The 19184-nt window shown below is 36.0% G+C and overlaps 1 protein-coding gene across 16 annotated transcripts in view; it reads right to left on the bottom strand.

Moving 5' to 3' along the window:
* The window catches only part of LOC117403175 (triadin-like), a 131685-nt gene that overhangs the window by 25814 nt on the left and 86687 nt on the right, over window positions 1-19184 (bottom strand). For 11 of the 16 annotated variants that reach the window (XM_059024071.1, XM_059024072.1, XM_059024074.1 and 8 more), the window contains 6 exons: window positions 14298-14336; window positions 13038-13067; window positions 5832-5858; window positions 3677-3703; window positions 3160-3180; window positions 328-375 (listed from right to left, as the gene is read on the bottom strand). In XM_059024071.1, coding sequence (XP_058880054.1) covers window positions 328-375; window positions 3160-3180; window positions 3677-3703; window positions 5832-5858; window positions 13038-13067; window positions 14298-14336 — 192 coding nt within the window. The remainder of the gene's footprint in view (window positions 1-327; window positions 376-3159; window positions 3181-3676; window positions 3704-5831; window positions 5859-13037; window positions 13068-14297; window positions 14337-19184) is intronic. The other 5 variants (XM_059024062.1, XM_059024067.1, XM_059024068.1 and 2 more) reach the window with 3 other exon arrangements.

Here is a 19184-nt window from a genome sequence, read left to right as displayed (position 1 = left end):
CCCTGCTTTACTGAATCAACATAAACCTCTTTTCTCCTTACACATATTACCATTGAAGTACATCCAAAAGATATGTAGCCCATCCTTTCAAATACTGACTTGGAAAAGAAAATCACAAACAGTTCATTGAGACAGGTGACTGAATGATAAAATGTATCTACTTAAACAAAAGCATAAACCGCTTAAACTAGATCACCTGAACACCTGATATGCTGCTGTAAAAAAAAAAAAAAATCCCTGTTTGTATCCCACGTACTAGTTACAATCATCACTGAAATAATATAAACCAAATGTCATTGTATTAAGTTTGTTCTGTAAAAATGTTACCTTTCTTTGTAGGTGATGGACTAGCTTTTTCTTTGACCACTTCTGATTCTGTAAAATACATGTTGTGATTTCCTTATTTATTAAACACATATATACTGTACATACACTGTATTATAACTGGAAACAGAAACACAGAACACATTGCTTTTTGAGGTTATAAGGTACAACCCAAGCCCAGCATTTTTACAGTGAGTGTCATGGGATATAGATAATCCCAGGTAACAAACAGCAGGTTTCCTTTCAGAACAGACTCCCACACGAAGCAGCACACACTAAGGCAAGAGGGTCCAGCAATGAACTTGGAATGTCATTTGTCATTGTTTCCAACATAAAAGTAGTTTGAATTTGTTTGTATTTCCATTTTATTGTTGCCTAATATAGGCTGATGTTCTCTCTAAAAAAAAAACCCAATCACTATGGTAGGAGTACGTACATAATAACTGTCTCAATAAAACTTTAACCAGGGGTGTTTTGTTGGACAGTACTGAAGGTAAAGCTCACATTCATATTGCATTTCAGCCTGACTAGCAAGCAAGATAATTACACGTTTTTACCTTCAGCACTTAACAGAGGTAAAGTAGGGGCAATGTAGTTAACTGAACTGATTTCTTATTTTCCATCCCCCTTAAACATACTGTAACAAGCATAGCCGACTGCACACTGCGCTGCCTGCCAGAGGCTGTGTGAGGTGTCGTCAATTAATTGTTAGAAGAATGTCTGCATCTGTGGGGTAGTGGGCTGTCAGTCGTGTAAGTGAGAGTGGTTTTACAGTAATAAACAGCCTAAAAATATCTTTGTTTCTGCATCTCTCTTTGAGTAAAAAAACCAAAAAGGCGCTTATAAGCCAAGTTCAAATCAGCATGAAGTTTTAACATCTACTCTCGTGTAATGGAAATCATTCAGTGAAAGCATCTACAGCAGTGTTGCCAACTTTTCAGATCTGAGTGTCGCCTGATTCGCCTCAGAAAGTCACTATTTTAAAACAAAAGTCACAAAACAATTAATAAAGAAAGATGTCTGACTAGACAGATAACAGGGATAAAGTCAGAGTAAATTACTAGCTGTCTTGTTCACTGTCTTATTCACTCCACTAGACAGGAAGACACCCCAAGTATTTCCTTTTTAAACTACAACTGAAGGTTTGAACAAAGACTCACCCTATCGTATGGCTGCCTCTAGCGGATGACGATAACATTTCTATGGTAATCCTTCATTATGTTCTCATATTTAAAAGACAGAATTAGAATATCAACTCAGCCTTTCTACACAATTATAGTACATAGACACACCAACAACTACACACAGCACCGTAACTAGGGCTCTAAGCGGTGAGGGTGTCAAAATGACAGAAAGGCATTACCACTCGAGTAATGGTTTTGCTTTTCACTTATCAGCTGTCAATACAATAACAATACGTTAATCATATAACTATGAAACGAGAGAAAATATACCATCCAAACACCAAACACAACACAAAAATCACTCTCCTCTTGTATTGATACAGATGTACAAGCCTGAGTTTTGAAGGAGTAGGCTGCTGTGCTACCAATCACTTCAAGTACAGATTCAGGAAGATTGTGATTGTAGCATGGTTTGCCAACAGGGCCATATCTCACCCTCAGTATGGCATTCAAAGTGGTGAGGGACATTCGGTTTCTTGGTTTAGATTTTACAGTGTTCATTTGGCTGAAGACACGCTTCACATCAGTGTTGGAGTGTGGCAGAGAGAGTACTGCTAGGGCCAAGTCACAGATGTCGCTGAAGGGGTTGATGTTCGCAGCATCTCGGTACTTTCTCACTTCAGCCCAGAAAAAGTACTGTGTCAAATGTGTCGACCCACTTGACAAAGTAGATATTCTTCCACAGAGTTAGTATTTTGTCAATGCTCTCAGGTTGGTATCCCAGGAGTTCAGCTACATATACAATGTCATTAACTTAAGGGTTTCTTCAGTGCTGAAGAGAGTCATGTGTCGCAGTGTTTTGAGGTTGACAGAAAGCCTTACTGGAGTTCCTTGCTCAGGGCCGCATTAATATCTCTACACCTCTTGCGTATGACCTTCTCTTCCTCCGTTGTTAGATTTGCATTATATGTTTCCCTGATGAGGAACTCGATGCTCCTAGGTATTGCCAGCTGCAGAGAATGACATACACAGCACACCAGAACCAGATGTGGCAGCCCATACTCTTCCTTGAGTATCTTGTACAGTCCATTGTTTATTCCAGTCATTACCGATGCATTATCTGTCCCTATGCCCAGTAAGTTGTGCAGCCTGATTCCCGATTTTTCAAGCATATTAACAAGAGCTGTTGCCAAGCCTCTAGCATTAGCAGATTCCAGTTCTGTGAGGCCAAAGAAAGTCAACAAAATTGTGCCCTGTTTTTCGCTGAAATATCCGATAACAACACCAAGATGTTTTGATAGGCTGATATCCGTGGATTCATTGAGGAGTAAACTGTATTTCTGGTCACCTAAGTCGGTGACTAGATTTTTAAGGAAGTAGGGCGCCAGCACTCCTGTTGCCAAAATGATAGGAAGTCAGACAGGGAGGGAGGGACACTAAAAGGACGTTGCTTATATACTAGGATACTGGTGACTTTATATATCTAAAATTCTCCAACGACTGTCCTGGAAATCTCTAGATTTGTCGCTAGTCGCTTTGACAATTTTTTTTGCCAAGTCAGCCCTTAAAATCGCTAGATTTGGTGACAAATTTGCTAAGTTGGCAACACTGATCTACAATAGCATGAAAGCTCCGGGCATAGCAAAGCTAAGAAGTTATAATTCTATCCTCCAGAAAAAATTGCAAACATATTTTTTCCCACATAACATACTTGCTGTCTTTTTTCCTTTAGCTGTAGAATAAGGTAATACAAAAATAAAACAGTATAATTATGGATTAAATTACAAACATGACAGTATCAATTACCGATGATTATGTTTGCATAAGAACAGTTTACACTGCGGTTCAAAATGTGCAAATGACTTTCATATGGGGGCTACCTCTAATCACATATATGATACCATTGAAAATACAATTTAAATTACTATTCAGTTTACCATTGAAAATACCATTAGCTACCACACAGAGTGTTCCAAAACATCATTTAAATAACCATTTGAGATCTAATGGTATACAAATGGTAATATTTAATGGTAGACTCCTATGGTAATGGATGGTACATTTTTGACACACCTGGCAAAGGGTAAATAAAAGAACTAAAAATATTGGTGGCTAGTACTATAAGTATATGTTTGTAAGATATACTAATGGTTACCCCATTACTCTTTAAGAATAGGAATAGGAAAGTACATATGCTGCCCCCAAAAAATACGTTTTTAATACTGTACCTTTTGACTTTTCATTTTCCACATGAACTGCAATACAACAGAATGATAAAGTATCAGTAAAAAAATCTAACTAAGAAAATACAGCAGAATTTCAGGAACGTCATATAAAGCACCTACACAGCCGAAACATTGTAAATACACAGACATTTGAACAGAAATGTGTTTATATACAGACATATTACATAAAGCGCAACCTCAAAAAACTGTAGAAAATGAAATAAACAAACATTTGGAAATAAATGTGTATATACAGGTATATCATGTACATACAAAACTGTACAACTGAAATGATGTTAATAAGTATCAACATTTTTTTTTAAATAAATAGGTTTATATTGACTACAACAAAGTGCATATACGCGACCAAAGCTATGCATTTATACACAGACATACTATAATCAAAATGACATGAATAAATAAACATTTGAACAGAATGGGCTTCATTTACAATAATTTACAAAGTCTAAGTGCAGGCACAAATCACACAGATCCTGCACTTTTCAAAATATGCAGTGCACTTACTGCAGACTGTCTTTGTGCATTCAGCACAGCTATAAACAGTAACCCAGGCTTCAGGCACCACATGTTCCACGGGCATATAATAGTGCAATGAAAGCTTCTAATTCCTCCAAGGGCATTGACCAGGAATCTGTTTCAGTGCAACGATGAAGTGTATGCATGTCAATCAATAGGTGAAAAGCACTCAATGCGCTCTCATCAGTGTTGTGTTTTGCATATGCCATGGGTCCTGGAACTTCCTTTAAAATATTTTGTTCACCCCTTCTACCTGCAACTTCAACACCAGGATTAATAGTGTTCCAGACAGTGCCATCTTTACCTTGAGTGCCTGGTGGTGCTGGCGCTACTACAGGAGAAGCGGCTGCCTCAGGTGACGTAGCGGTTGGATCAGGTGTAGGGGATGATGCAGGTGAAGTAGCTGGAATCCTTGCAGGGGCTGCCACAGGATCTCCAGCGCCCTCTTCTTGCACTCGCGGGGGGTCTCTGTGGCGCAATCGGTTAGCGCATTCAGCTGTTAACTGAAAGGTTGTGGTTCAAGCTGACCCAAGGACGATGCTTTTAACATTTCTTAATCACATTAGAAAATGGCTCTTCTTGCACTCGATCCTGGCACTTCGCTGGCATCCTCCTCTATGTCACTGCTGTTTCAAGATTCATCTTCGCAAACCCAGTCTGCTTTAGAGCCAGATTTGTCATTGTCCACCTCTGCTGTATCGGAATCGTGGTTTGGTAAACGTTGCAGTAATTCCAAATGCTGCTTTACTGTGCTGCATCTTCCGCGATCCATTTTCAATGTGTATTGGGGTAACAATGAATTTCTTAGAGAAACAAGTGACTTGTATAGTCACCAGAATGCAGACAGACAGCCGGGTGCCGTGAGCTGTCAAGAATGATTGATGGGCTATCAGGGGGCTCATTGAAACAACAGAAATGTCAGAAGACCGCTCACTTAAGGAATGCAGACTGATATAACCAAACTTCAATACATGGTGGCAAGTCCCGACTGATAAATACAAATAATACTGCAACATTTCATTGTTATAATATGTTTTATATGTAGCGGTCAATTTGACAGCTCTTGGTCAAATAGGTACTGTATGACAGTATTTTATCTCAGAGCAACTTTTTTTAAAATCAAAATTACAGCAAATGCAATTAGTAGGGCTATCGTTTTCTTAAAGGGAGTTTCAGTTGCTCCTGATTTGCTTGCAGCTTCTGACTCCCACTCTTTCTTCATTGGTCAGTACTAATGGAATTCCCCCAGCGCCAGCTCAAACACCCTTTAAAATCACAACCTAAAAGGGATGGTGCAATCCAGCCCATAATAAAGCACTTTACCCTTACTTAGTTTTTTTAACGCGTTTCCTCAGAATCGGGCACAAAGTGTTCCATATTCAAACTACATCATTAAAATAAATAAATAAATAAATAAATAAATAATGTGTAGTAACTAATAGTTACATTTATCTGTGGAGGTAAGCAGACAGGTTTGCTTAATTCTTATGAATTGTAATTAATGTAACATGGTAAATCATTCAGCCAGTCGGATATACAGTAATTATTTAGTATCAAAAGGGTCCAGTTATGAAATGCTCCCTTGTATAATTTACATAATCAGAAACTGATTTTAACTTACCAGGAACTTTCTCCTTCTGGGTTCTAACTGCAATAAAACAAATATGAAAATCAAGGCAAATTTATAACCTTTTTTTTTTTTTTTTTTTTTTTAAATCCTGGTACCTCGGTAGTCCAGTAGGTGTTATACAGTATTTAGGATTTAACTCCAAAGGGGAATCAATTATTTTAATTTGTTAGAACTACAAAAAGGTTATACACTTTGCTAGAAACTTAATGAACACATATAGTTAAGTGCCAGTGAAACTAATTAATAAATGTAAAAGTATTCAGGTATGATAACACTTACTACATATTCGGGTATGGCTACATTTGCAAAGCTCTTTACTCCAAATTGTCAATCCCATTTTTGTCACAAAGGAAAATTTAAAGCAATTGATTGGAAGGTCATAGACACAGTACAATGTGCATTGAGCATTGTACAAATGACAGTATACTGATATTGCTGTTATTTTGTGCTTGGTTAATACCTGAATCTCATAGGGTAAATTCTGTTCAATACAAGATATGCATCAATTGGCTAACATAACAATCTCACTTTTACTTAAAAAATCTATGGTTACAAGGCTCCATCATTCAACTCCACATGCTGTTGTTAACATAAAAGATGTACCACCTGTGCCAGTGAAAGGTGTGTTATGGTAAGTACTAGATTAATATGACAAAATATGGTACATGTATTTGGAAAGTAACACATGATTTAAATACTGACAATATGGCACCACAAGTTCTTGATTAAGACCAACATTATCTTGTGCTTGACCATCTTTGTTGATAGTGGATTCTTTCCATTTCGTTAAAATTAAATATAGAAGTTGTAGTGAATTCAAACTCTCTTTTTTTGTACTGGTATTTTGCAAAACCTAAAACTGAAAAAATAAATGTAACCAGCAGGTGGCAGCATTGTCAATAAAACTGCAACAAAATGTGTGGTGCTAAAGCAAAGGATGAATTACAGTTATTGACTGGATTTCTTTGTTTATAAAGGACAATGGACACAATTTAGATAGTAATAAACAGTCAAGTGTAATTTTGCTGCATACACCTTATGGGTTTACTTACTTAAAAAATACAGGCTAAATCAAAGTTAAAGCTTTGCATAAGCTTGGGAAAGACATGGTAGACTGCAAAAGGATGCACACATTTAAACAGCAGGTAAATCCTGGTAACTGTCCTGTTTCATCTCAAACAACATGTGACAGAATTTGTCTGGGGTGCCAGGTAGTCATTCATTTTTGACCAACCATTTAATAATATCACATAAATCGTCACTAGGACCTAGCAGCTGAGCAAAACCTTACCCCCTATTAAGCCCTATTACTGCCCCAATATAAACTTACATTATATATATTTCAAATAAAGAATACTGATATTGGCAAAGGTTAATATTAACAGCTTTACAAAATAGAGAAAAAAGATATAACATTTAATACAAAACACAAAAAACAACATTCAACAGTTCTAATAAATCAGTTTGCTTTTTAGTTTCACTTAATTATATGTTAGGCAGGAGAAGAAAACACACCTACGCACACACACACAAGCACACACCCGCACACACACACACACATATATATATACAGTATATAATTTAATGAATGCCAGTTATCAATGCTATCGCGTTTAGAATTCAAATTGACCAATCTGTCAAATTTACGATTATCCACAACACAAAAAATATAAGGTCAAAGCCAAAAGCCCTCAATATTCATCACTAGAGTCTATATAAACACCATAGCATGTTTTTAAAACTGCCATATGCATATAATTGTCCAAACACAAACAAGCATCTGATTTAACAACCGACTGATTAATTTGTTAGAGGATAAAGTACATTTAAATGTTTTACCATTGGTGCAATATGCACCAATAAGTGCCCAATTTTATCCTCCTGGTACAGGCAACGATAAAATAGCAGTGTAATATTAAATTCCAAAAGAGAAAAGATCACACAGCCAGCAATATATATATATATATATATATATATATATATATATATATATATATATATATATATATATATATATATATTACAATCAGGTACATAAACAAGATGCAAATGTAGATCTGGCTCAAAAAGTCACACAGTATCCAGCACTGAAAACAACTGTAGTGTAGGCTACTAATTAAGTCTAATGTTTCTCCGTCCCAACCAAAATAAAAAAAAATATCAAACACTCACTCCAACAGTCAGTGTCGCAATCAAACAAAACAGTATCTGTTTTCACAGTTTGCTACATTTAGCTGAAACAATCCATCAATCTTATATCCATGTTGTAACAAAGAAAATTAAAGTATCTCTCAGCAGCACGATATATCCCAGGCAGCAAAGGAAAAAATATGAAACAATGGTCAGTCAAACCTGTTTGTTGATTGCTCTTCCTTCCGCGGCTCAGTGAACAATCCCATTTCTTGTGAATAAGTTCAACCAGAAGTCCCCATGTAGAAATAATCCATTCTATCTCTATTTATTTAGTGAAATTATCTTCTATTAAATGCTTTTTTTCACTGAAGATAAGTGACTATACTATGTTACTTTGAGTTAGAACTTTCATTTTAAAATGAAACAAACAAAACTCACTGTGCACTTTGTTCTTGCTGTCATACAAGCTATATTTCTTTCTAGCTTGATCTAGCTCATCCTGTGTAAACCCTAAAAATTCCTCAGTGCTGTCTACTTCATTAAAAATGCTCATCATCTTACGTCTTTCCTGCTTTTCCACATCTATAGCTGAGGGATAAAACGGTTTCAGGTTAACAACATGAACGTTTCTCAAATCTTCACCATTATCTTTCCTCACAACTTGGTAATTAACAGGTCCAAGTTTTTTTTTTTAACAATTCTGTAAGGACCCCTCCACCATGGAGCAAGTTTAGCAGAATAAAATTCAACAGCCTTGGATTGAGGATGAGTGCGTATCCACACTGTCTTTGAGTTTAAAACTCTGTCTATCGTCTATTTTTGTTAGAATTTCTCTTCTGTGGAAACTGTTCTTTTAGAAGATTTTCTTTAACTCTTTTGCACATCTCTGCTAATTGAAAAACAGCATCATAAGCAAATTCATCAGGCCGTACATCACACAAAGATGTTTTTCAATAGTCCTTTCAGAGTGCGTCCTAGATTAATTTCCGCAGGAAAATAGCCAGTTGATTCTTGAATGGCAGAATTAATAGCAAAACAGAACTCTGACAGATATTGATCCCATTTTTTATGCTGATCTCCTACATATGAAGCAAGCATTGGTTTTAGGGTTCTGTTGACTATTTCTATTAAGTTTGTTTGTGGATGATAAGAAGTTGACAATTTCTGTACAACTAACCATTGATCACAGACATCCTTTAAAACTTGAGACACAAACTGTGGTCCACAATCAGACAAGATAAAGTTAGGGCTTCCCCACCTATTAAATATTTCCTTGATTAGGATCCTGACAATAACTTTAGCTGTGGCATTCCGTAAGGGAAATAATTCAACCCACTTTGAATAGTAGTCTACCACAACAAGTAACTGAGTATTTTTTTTAGTACTGCGTAGCAATAGACCCATCAAGTCTAGTCCAAGCATTTCCCAAAGATAATGGACTGTTTGTTGGATTTTCCCAGCTGGTAGTTGGTTTTCCAGTTTATAAGCCTGACAGACTTGAGAATCACGTACATAATTTGCAACATCTTTCCACATTTTAGGCCAGAAAGCCACTTGCAAAAAAGGTTTTGTATCTACCAAAGTGTCCACTCAAAGGATGGTTATGATAAGCAGACAAAACTTGAGTGCGCAACGCCTGAGGGATCTATACTTGATAGAGATATTCCTGATTTGGCTGTTTCACTTTTCTATAGACTTTAGCTTCCACTATCTCATAGCAGTTATTGCGTTCTGACTTGGTGGAAGGTCCTTCTTTAGCAATCAGAAGTGTTTGATACAGTTCTTGTACCTCTTGGACATTTCTTTGTGCCCTCCAGATATCCTCATCACTGAATGGAAAAGGTTCAAACTTCTCTTTCTGCATGCTGCGAGTCTGCACACCCAGAAGTGTGTTTTCAAGAATGGAAGAAATTCTTGAAAGAGCATATACAGCACAATTCAGTTTTCCCTTTCTATATTCAATGGAGAAATTAAATTATTGCAGGGTTAACACCCAAACTAGTGTTAAAAATCCTTAACAGTGTAGAATGATTAGTCACTACTGTAAAATGTTTCCTTTCTAAGTAGTGTCTTCACTTTTCTAGAGCCCAAGTTACTGCCAAGAACCCATGTTCAGTAGCTGAGTAATTTATTTCTGGTGATGTTAAAGATCTACTGGCATAAGCCAGAACTACTTCTGAGGATGGAGAGGTGCGTTTTACCAAAATGGCTGAGTCCACAGGCACTGGTGTCGGTATATACAATGAATGGCAGTTGCAAATTTGGATGTCCCAAAATTGGAGGTGAAATCAAATTATTTTTTAAAGACTGGAAAGCAATTTGGCACTCAGTAGTCCATTTGAACGTGGCACCTTTCTTCTTCAGTGCATTCAATGGTTCAGCAATTTGTGACAAGTTGGGAACAAACCTGTGATACCATCCTGCAATGCCCAAAAATATTTTAACTTCCTTGGTGGTTTTAGGCTCAGGAAAACAGTTGATGGCTTCAATATTCTCAGGATCAGCTTGAATCCCTTTGTTGGTAACCACGTGTCCCAGAAACTTAATTTGCTGTCTGCAAAATTGCCACTTCTTTAAATTCAAAGTGAATCCAGCACTTTCAAGTTTGCTTAAAGATTGCTGAAGATAGACAGTGTTAGTGTCTGTCAAATCTGCTTCACATACTGCATCTTCCATCAAATGTTTCTTTTGTTGTTCTGAAGAGATTGAAGAATTAGCTCAGTTATACCAAGGACAATTTCTTGGTGAATGCTGTGCATTACATCGCCAACATTGAACAATATGTGGCTTAGAGATACCTCCTTTTCCAAGTTCGATAGATCTCCCAGCAGCTTTCCCTTTGTTGACTAAAGCTTTATGCTGTTCCTCATTAGACAGAGGTTGAAAACCGAGAAAGTCTTGACATTTTTCAAAATGCGGAATAGGACCTGCATCATCTTCAGTCCTGCCAAATGGTGGAAACATCAATTTAATGGGTAGCTTGACATCCAATCACCTTGAATCTGCAGCCTTTTCTGGTTGTACAAGTTTTGTTGAAGTAATTGATTCATTTGCATTAGGCTCCAAAGTAACCACTTGAGTTTTCAATTGCATAACCTGGTTAGACAATATTCCCATTTCTTTACACATGTTGTCCTGTAAGTTTTTAACATCTAAACACATTTGAGATTGAAACTGTTTAACATCATTAATTATTTTCTGTACTAAGTACTGCACAGTTTGAGATCCTGAATGCAATTCTTGACACAATTATACTGTTAACGGTTTCATATTCCATTTGACTTCCTCTTTAATCTTAATCTCCCTCAATTTTTTCTATAACTACATCTAGTTTTTTATCTATAGAGGAAGGAAGAGCGATCATAGTATCTCGCCAAATGCTTCTCCATATACTTATCAAAACATGGGTCCAACACTTCACTTGAATTTTTTTTCTGACATTTATACAACTCTTCCTGCCGTGACATCCATTGTGCCTGGAACAACTGTGCATCTCTTACAAACACAATTAGATAATGTTGCCATTCTGTGTGCACTATGCTGTGAAGCAGTGATATAGGACTAACTATGCCCATTAGTAGTGGCTTTTATGTAAGCCAGTATAAGTGAATGTCCACGTGTCAGTTCAATTATAGTATCATTCTCATGTATAAGAGGGTTGCACAGAGGTTTAAGATGGCTATATCAGTAAAGGGGATATCCACAAGTCATGTGCTGTGACAAGTCATACAACTGACAAGTATTTAACCCTCAGCCACAAATAACTCCTTAGATTTATAAGTATGGTGACTTACATTTGCCAAGACACATGGGAGCAGCAATGCTAAATTGAGATCTTGACCTTGAGGACTTTACTCTTCTATTAGGCCATGGTGTCCCGCATCTTCATGAATTTATCACATAAAAGTGTCAAGGCATGTTGGGAAGCCTTTGTTGGTGGTGCCTACAGCGTTTAGTTTAGAGATCTGTTATAGAGACATCTAAAAATGTGTTATGAACATGTCATAAACACAATTAATCAGTTATATATTAGAACATGATCCAGCAGTACAGTGTTGTACTAATAAGCAACTGAGGCTTTTATAATTAATGTATGACACACTATGAAGATGAAAACGAATGTGGCATTAAAATGTTATTGTAATAAACTGTTATTCTTTGTTAATATTTGTCAATAACACATTTCTAGATGTTTCATAAATGGAACCATGAACTGTAGTGTGACCAAGAACTCCTGTTTGCTCTATTTGGGGGTAATTAATCATGACTGGCAATGTGTGCTAGATTGCCGAGTTTAGTTTGTTCCGGGGTTCTGACCTTGCCTATGGTATTGCTAGCAATGCAATTACTACTGCTACATTAGTGAGTGGCTTCGGCTTTGGACTAGAGAGTATTTCTAAAAAGGATCACAGCCACAGAGGTTAATTTTTCCTGGCAGATGCTAAACGTGTGGAGTCTCCATTACTGTCTATACTGATAAGATAGTACAGATAGGGCCTCACTTATGATTCACACTTTCAGCTTGCCAACATGCAGCACGACTTTCCAAGCATATAATATACAGTAGTTGGTAAATCACAAGATACAGAATAATTTAAACTGCCCCAGTTATAGTCATGTACCAGCTACAGCAGTCAATAAATAGCTTGTCTGCAGCTGACATTGTTTTGTCAGTGATCTGTGCTTAAGGTTTGGTCTCTTTTTACAGTACAACATAGAAATATGTTAATAAATTGGATAACATAATAGGTTTCTGTTATACAAATGGAATTGCATATGAACAAGAATATGGTTTACTGTTAAATGTAAATGAACTAGACATTAATTCTTATTTAGCACTAACATTATTTAATTACGAAGAAGCACTTTTTGAAAATATCACCAATATGATTATCTATTGAATGCATCCTGAATTGACACTTACTGTACTTCATTGGAATTTAATAGGAAATATGTCAGTCCATACTCTTTTATATTAGTATATTAGACACATATTAATTAAGTGTATCCATAAATTGTAATTGGTGTATGTCAGTAATTATTCACATATAGTATATACTGTACCTTCTTTCTTTACAACCTTTTCTGGTTTACCTGTAATCAAAGAAACAAAAATAAACAAGTTTATTTGCAATACTGGTACACATACTTTAATGTGCACTGTTTGTGTAATTGTGAAGAACTTAAAAAGGATACTCTGTCTTTACTGTATCAATTACATGTTTTAAATAAAGCTTAATATTCCATTATGTGGGTTCTCTATCATTCTTTATTCTTGCTACAGAAGAATCCGGCTTTATGTCTTAAGTGGTGTTAGAACTGACCACTGCGGGTGTGCAACCATAAAATGACCCCTCTGAAACTATGGCTGAGGGTTAGTAAATAAACATTTCCATACAAAATCATAGTTTCAGAGGGGGAATTAATTACAACAGCACTCGTGGTCATTGTTAAAACACTGCCTCACTTAGAAATTCAGGTTTAACAAAATGTGTACATTAGGAAACACAGCAAAAACAGTGATCCCATTTCATTGACAATCTACTGAAGACCATTCAGAAAAGTCCAGATATCTAATTGTTTCTACCTTTTCTGCTTTAGCTACAATGGAGAAAAAATGTAATCTGAAGTATTTTACTGGGGGGGGGGGGGGGGCAGCGACGACATTCAGGGAACACACAGGAAGCACGGGCAAACAAAACCCAAAAGAATCTAAAAATATTGTAGTGTAAATACTCATGGATGTAATTTCAATCTAGTGGTGCATATTAGGAATGTTAGCCGAAAAGGAATCATGCTTAAATGCTATGCCTATTACAGCACATGTCACAGTCAGGTAATGACTAAACTGATTTAGGAAGTAATTTTCTTTTGGTAATACCGAGTTAAACAATTCAGGAATGGAAATAAGACACTGCATAGCATCTTGAGCCTTTCGAGGTTTTACATTAGCCTTGGTGACACCTGAGCCTTGTTAGGCATATGGGACAGGGACACATTTGATGGGGCTGGAATGGATCAAACTGCTTTCCAATGGGAATCTTTTTTCTTTCTCTGCAGTGGTTGTGAATGAAAAAGATGAAAAGAATGCACTATTGTTATCAGTAGGTGGTGTTATTGCACATTAAATTAGAAAACGTTAATAAAAAAAAAAGTAATCAATTCAATACAAAAAACAATCCATTTGGTGACTACCTTGAGCTACTTTTGGAAAAGGTACCTCCTCCAGTCTTATCTAACACCAAAGATTACTTACAGTACAGCCGGTATTATCCTCCCCACAACCCCCCCCCCCTCCCCTTACTTACTTACTTACTTACTTACTTTTAGTTTCTTTTGGCTTTGCGGCAGGTTTCTTTTCAACTAAAGGAAAATAATATTTAAATAGTGTTAAACAGAAATATTAAGTGCTATAGTTTAACAAAAGTGATTGCCTTATACTAATCTTATACTACTATTTAATTTAAAAATGCTTTATTATGCACTATACTTTATTACTTAGTATTAATAGTAAAACAAATGGGCCTATAAGAAGCAATACTGGATTTGTTTATTTTTACTCAAGAAAGAGGGCTCTGAAATGCTCCCAATTCCTGTACTATAATTGACATACATCATTGAAGTGTTTTACTAATGTTTCTATATTTTGCCACATTGGGTCAGAACAGTAACCATACATGGCAGTGACCAGTAGATGGAAAAGTTAAAGGATCTACTTGGTATGAAGTATAAAGTTACAGCTAGATTACAGGGATCAGTTGTGTTGACAGATTGTCTTTTGAGTGGCATCACAAACCACATTGTTGGGCTTCTTTATTAATGATTAATGATTTCGTTTTGATGGATGTGTCAGTGGAGGTTCCTTGGAGGAAGCAAGAGAGGCAGTGCCTCCTCAAAATTTAAAAATGAAAAAAAAAATAAGTAAAAATAATATAGATTTAAATAGAAAGGAACAGTAGATCATTACATCATAAGCTATATAGCGAATGACATTGCAGAGACATTAATTCAAAGAGAAATAAATGTGTGGTTACCATGGCATCAAAAGCCTATAAATACCTCTAATGTTTGTTTTCAAACACACTTTCCCTTGACAAAGGCATGTTAAACATACCAAAACGTTGGGAAGTTGGCTCTTTGAGCTGAAACTTAGGGTTATATATATATTATTTTGTAGCATTATGTAAGGGATAACACACTCCAGGGTTTGTGGGTTGTGTTGCATTAACATACGGTTTTGTTGGTATGAAGGCACTCAGCTTTGCTTCAAAACCCTAGATTCAACATTCCTCTTTTAACAGCAGTACTGGCTCCTCAGAGGAGGCAAGTCTCCGTTATAAACTCCTATCTGCTATTAACCACATTGCTAGCAGTAGAAGATCACGTGATCTGAGCACAGGTTTAAAAAATAAATCCATCGTGATGTTAGTACAATTTTTTTTAACTTGACAGAAAGTTAAATACGAAGCCAGCATGTTGTTGACATGCGTGGATGATGGGAGTTGTAGTTTTTGTCCGCAATTCTAATGATTGAAAACACCTTTCCACCTGTTTACCAGATTAACCACTATTCCCAGAAGACACTGCACACCCGTATGCCTATTGAATTGTGGCACCGGGAGCATCAGTAAAGTAAGATATATTTTTAAAGTTTCATATTATGATACCACTTCTTTGGGAAAAAATCTAGTTAGTGTTGTTTTTTTCCTCTGTTAGTGTTTGTTGGAAGTTGTATTTATATTAATTTAGCCCTTCCCCAGCAGTGTTTGTTTACCAGTGCTGGTAAACTCTTTCACTTTCATTTCGCCTGTATGGTAAATCATTATTTTGTTGGTCATTTATTTAAGTTTAGCAAATTAAGTCTCTATAGGATGTGCTTGATTTTTTGTCTGCCTTTCTACTGCTTTAACAACTCTGTTTAGAAAATATGTTATGCAAAGTATGTTAGTGACATAATATTGAAATCAAAATGCTATATCAATGTTGCATACATAGGGGAAGAGGAGGAGCCAATATGGTGACGTAAGTGCATCGTGTACACAGAGCTCTTGCCTGAAAGTTAATAATATAAGTTGTCTAGCAATTTTGAAAATCTGTAACACGCACAGGAGAGGGGAGAGGAAAGAAGAGGAAACAATGGAGTGATATGGTTAATACTTTTGATTTCTAAAATAGGAAAAAAGCGGAATACCAATTTTAATAATTTAAAAAAGCAGGCCTACCGCTCGTATGTGCTGAATTTGCAAAATAAACGTTGTCGCTTTGTGATCTGCGAATAGTACTGAATAAATATTTTCCTGAAATGATGCCCAAAATAATAAAGAACAAGAATGAAAATATAAAACTTGAAAAGAATAAAACATACCAAGCTGTCATGTACAGTGGAAAGAGAAAGGGCAGTGTCAAATCAAAAATGTCCACAGTTACCCCAGAGATGGAGGTAGGGGTTAACGTTACGGTTGAAAACTTGACAGAATACAGCTCTGCAAACAACATCGTGGAAGAGCCCTTTGAACTTATTGAATTCCAGATACTCCATCGAAAAGCCCAGCAACAAAAAAAGGGAAACTGGAACTCCGAAAGGATGCAAGCCTTACATGGAACATAATATAATTTTGACACTGAAACTAATAATCAATGAAAGAGCTGATGGTCTGGAGAAGTTAATGGGTGAGAATACAATGAGAATCAAAGGGCTCAAAAAGCTATTGATTTCATGTCTGCTGAAATTAAAGCTATGAAAAATAAAGTAAAACAAATGGAAGCTCGAGTAAATAATTCGGAGAAGAACTTGGATGAATTTGGCCTAAAAATAGCTGAGCTTGAAAGATACAAAAGACGCTGGGAGTTACGTTTATATGGGCTGGCTGAAAATAAGCGAGAAAACATAACAGAAAAAGTTATCAAGATTTGTCAAACCATAGCTCCCGATCACAAAGATAAACTGTGTGATGTCATTGACAGTGTCCATAGACTTGGCATGAAACGACCTGGGAACTCGCAACACCGTGGCATCATAATACAGTTCACAATGAGACATTACTGGGACATTATTTGGAGATCTGCCAAGCAATCAACCTTTTGGAAGGAAAATGATTTACGCTTTGCAGAGGACTTATCCCCAGCCGACCGAGAAAGACGGAGACAACTGTGGCCAGTAATCGAAAAGGCTCGCAAAGAAGGGAAACAAGCCTATTTTATGCAAGGGCTTTCGTGAAGTAATCGAAATCTGCTCATCTCAGATGACCTGAAAAATGAAGAAGTCGTAATATATTAAATCCACTGAAAGGTAGCTCAAATAGGGCTCATTATTTTTGTTAATACCTGTTATACTTTTTAAATTTATGTTCCTTTTACCATTTTTATTCGGTGAAAATATTGCTGATGCCACTTAGAATACTGGTAATTTTTTATGGGATTGGAACTACTTACTGTATGTAGGTACGGTATGTATAGTGAAGTAAGCTAGGTCTTAGTTGTTTTTTCTTTTTCTTTTTTTTCACACACGTACTGTCTAACCTAAATGGTTATGGTTGTGTTTTATGTAAACACATCTTTAGTTAACACTACAACTGCCGGATTTTTTAACTACCTAGAACCGCCAGGCGGGTCACTTTGACCCATACAATTATAAACTGCTTCGTTATGAAAATGAAAGACATACTGTCGGATACAACTGTAAAGGTTTATTCTTGAACATCATATCTAACATTTGCATCACAGAAACACCATATTTAAATGGACAATTAAACATAAAATGCTTTATTTTTAAAATGAGCGCATATACAGCACGACTACAAACAGTGAAAAAATACAATAAAATACAAATTTAAAAAGAAACGGGTATGTACATATACCTGTGTACAGGTGTAAACGGGTACATGCACACACAAAACTATAAAACTGAAATCATTGTTTCTAATAGTACATAAAAAGAAAATATAACACTACTTCCGGTATGATGGCTGCATTGTACTCTTTGGAGGAGCGTACATGTCTGGCAGCTGACTGCCTGCATCCAGGAGCTGTGTTGTATGTAAACAGAGACGTAATTCCATTGAACACTATTGTGAAAACACGTGTAAACTGGTACATACAAACCTGTAAAACCAAGATGTTTTTTTTCTAATAGTAATACAAAAAAATAATATATAACATACGTTTCATATTAGGCACATAAATTATCCTACCTGTTATTTCAGTTTGCTGTTGCATCTGAGTGCAGCTTACTGTATTCCAATCAAAATGACTACTTTCAAGATTAAATATTTCCTTCTGATATATTCTCAGTTGTATTTGTGGAACAAAACGAAGGCTTTCACCTAGTTTGCATCTTGACAAATCCACAATCATAGCAATCTTTGTGTCGTAGTCAGTCTATAAACAAAGAAAGGTTTGAAATTTAAAAAAAACATGTGTGCTAGGAGGAGGGGACGTGTCTTGTTTGCTGTATTTACAAAAAAAAAGATAGAATATCTTACATTATATTAAAAAAAGACATGTATTGTAATGCATTGGTCACATTGACCCACGTGGCGGTTCTAGGTAGAACTGTTTATAACTTTATCATTTTTGCAATTCTGGTTATCAAACACTGTCTAGATGTTTAATTAATATATTTAGGAAAAGTCGAAAATGGACATACACATATGATTTACAATGGAAGAGTAATTAAACATTTTAAATCCAAAATGGGTCAAATTCACAAGGCATGGTGGTTCTAGTGTTAATTGTTGTATTGTTAAAGTACTGTTTAAGATTTCATAATTTCTACTCTTTCTATAACTTATTTTAATGTCAGGGGGTTAAGAAATAACATCAAACATAAAGATTTATTTCTCATTCCTGCAGTAATGATACAAATTTATGGAGATCTCAATGGGGAGAAGATATATGGATGGCACATGGTTCAGCTCATGCTGCAGGAGTTATTGTTATTAAACATAGATTCGGTGGTAAAGTTCTATCTTATGATACTGATCCAAATGGCCACTTTATTCTATTAATAGTTACACTTAGTCACTGTTTTTTACTACTAATTAATATATATGGTTATAAACATAGGCGGTGCATATAAGAGGCTTGGGGAGGCTATGCTATGGCTATGTCTTGTGCTATAAATTATTATAAAGTACAAGTTCTCAAAAAGATGCAGGAGAATAAATCAGGTTTACAGGTTTTATTTGTGTCTGTCATTCTGACTTTTTCAAA

Source organism: Acipenser ruthenus, chromosome 5, assembly GCF_902713425.1.
Source record: "Acipenser ruthenus chromosome 5, fAciRut3.2 maternal haplotype, whole genome shotgun sequence".
Lineage (NCBI taxonomy): Eukaryota > Metazoa > Chordata > Actinopteri > Acipenseriformes > Acipenseridae > Acipenser > Acipenser ruthenus.
This window is presented reverse-complemented; position numbering and strand designations above follow the sequence as displayed.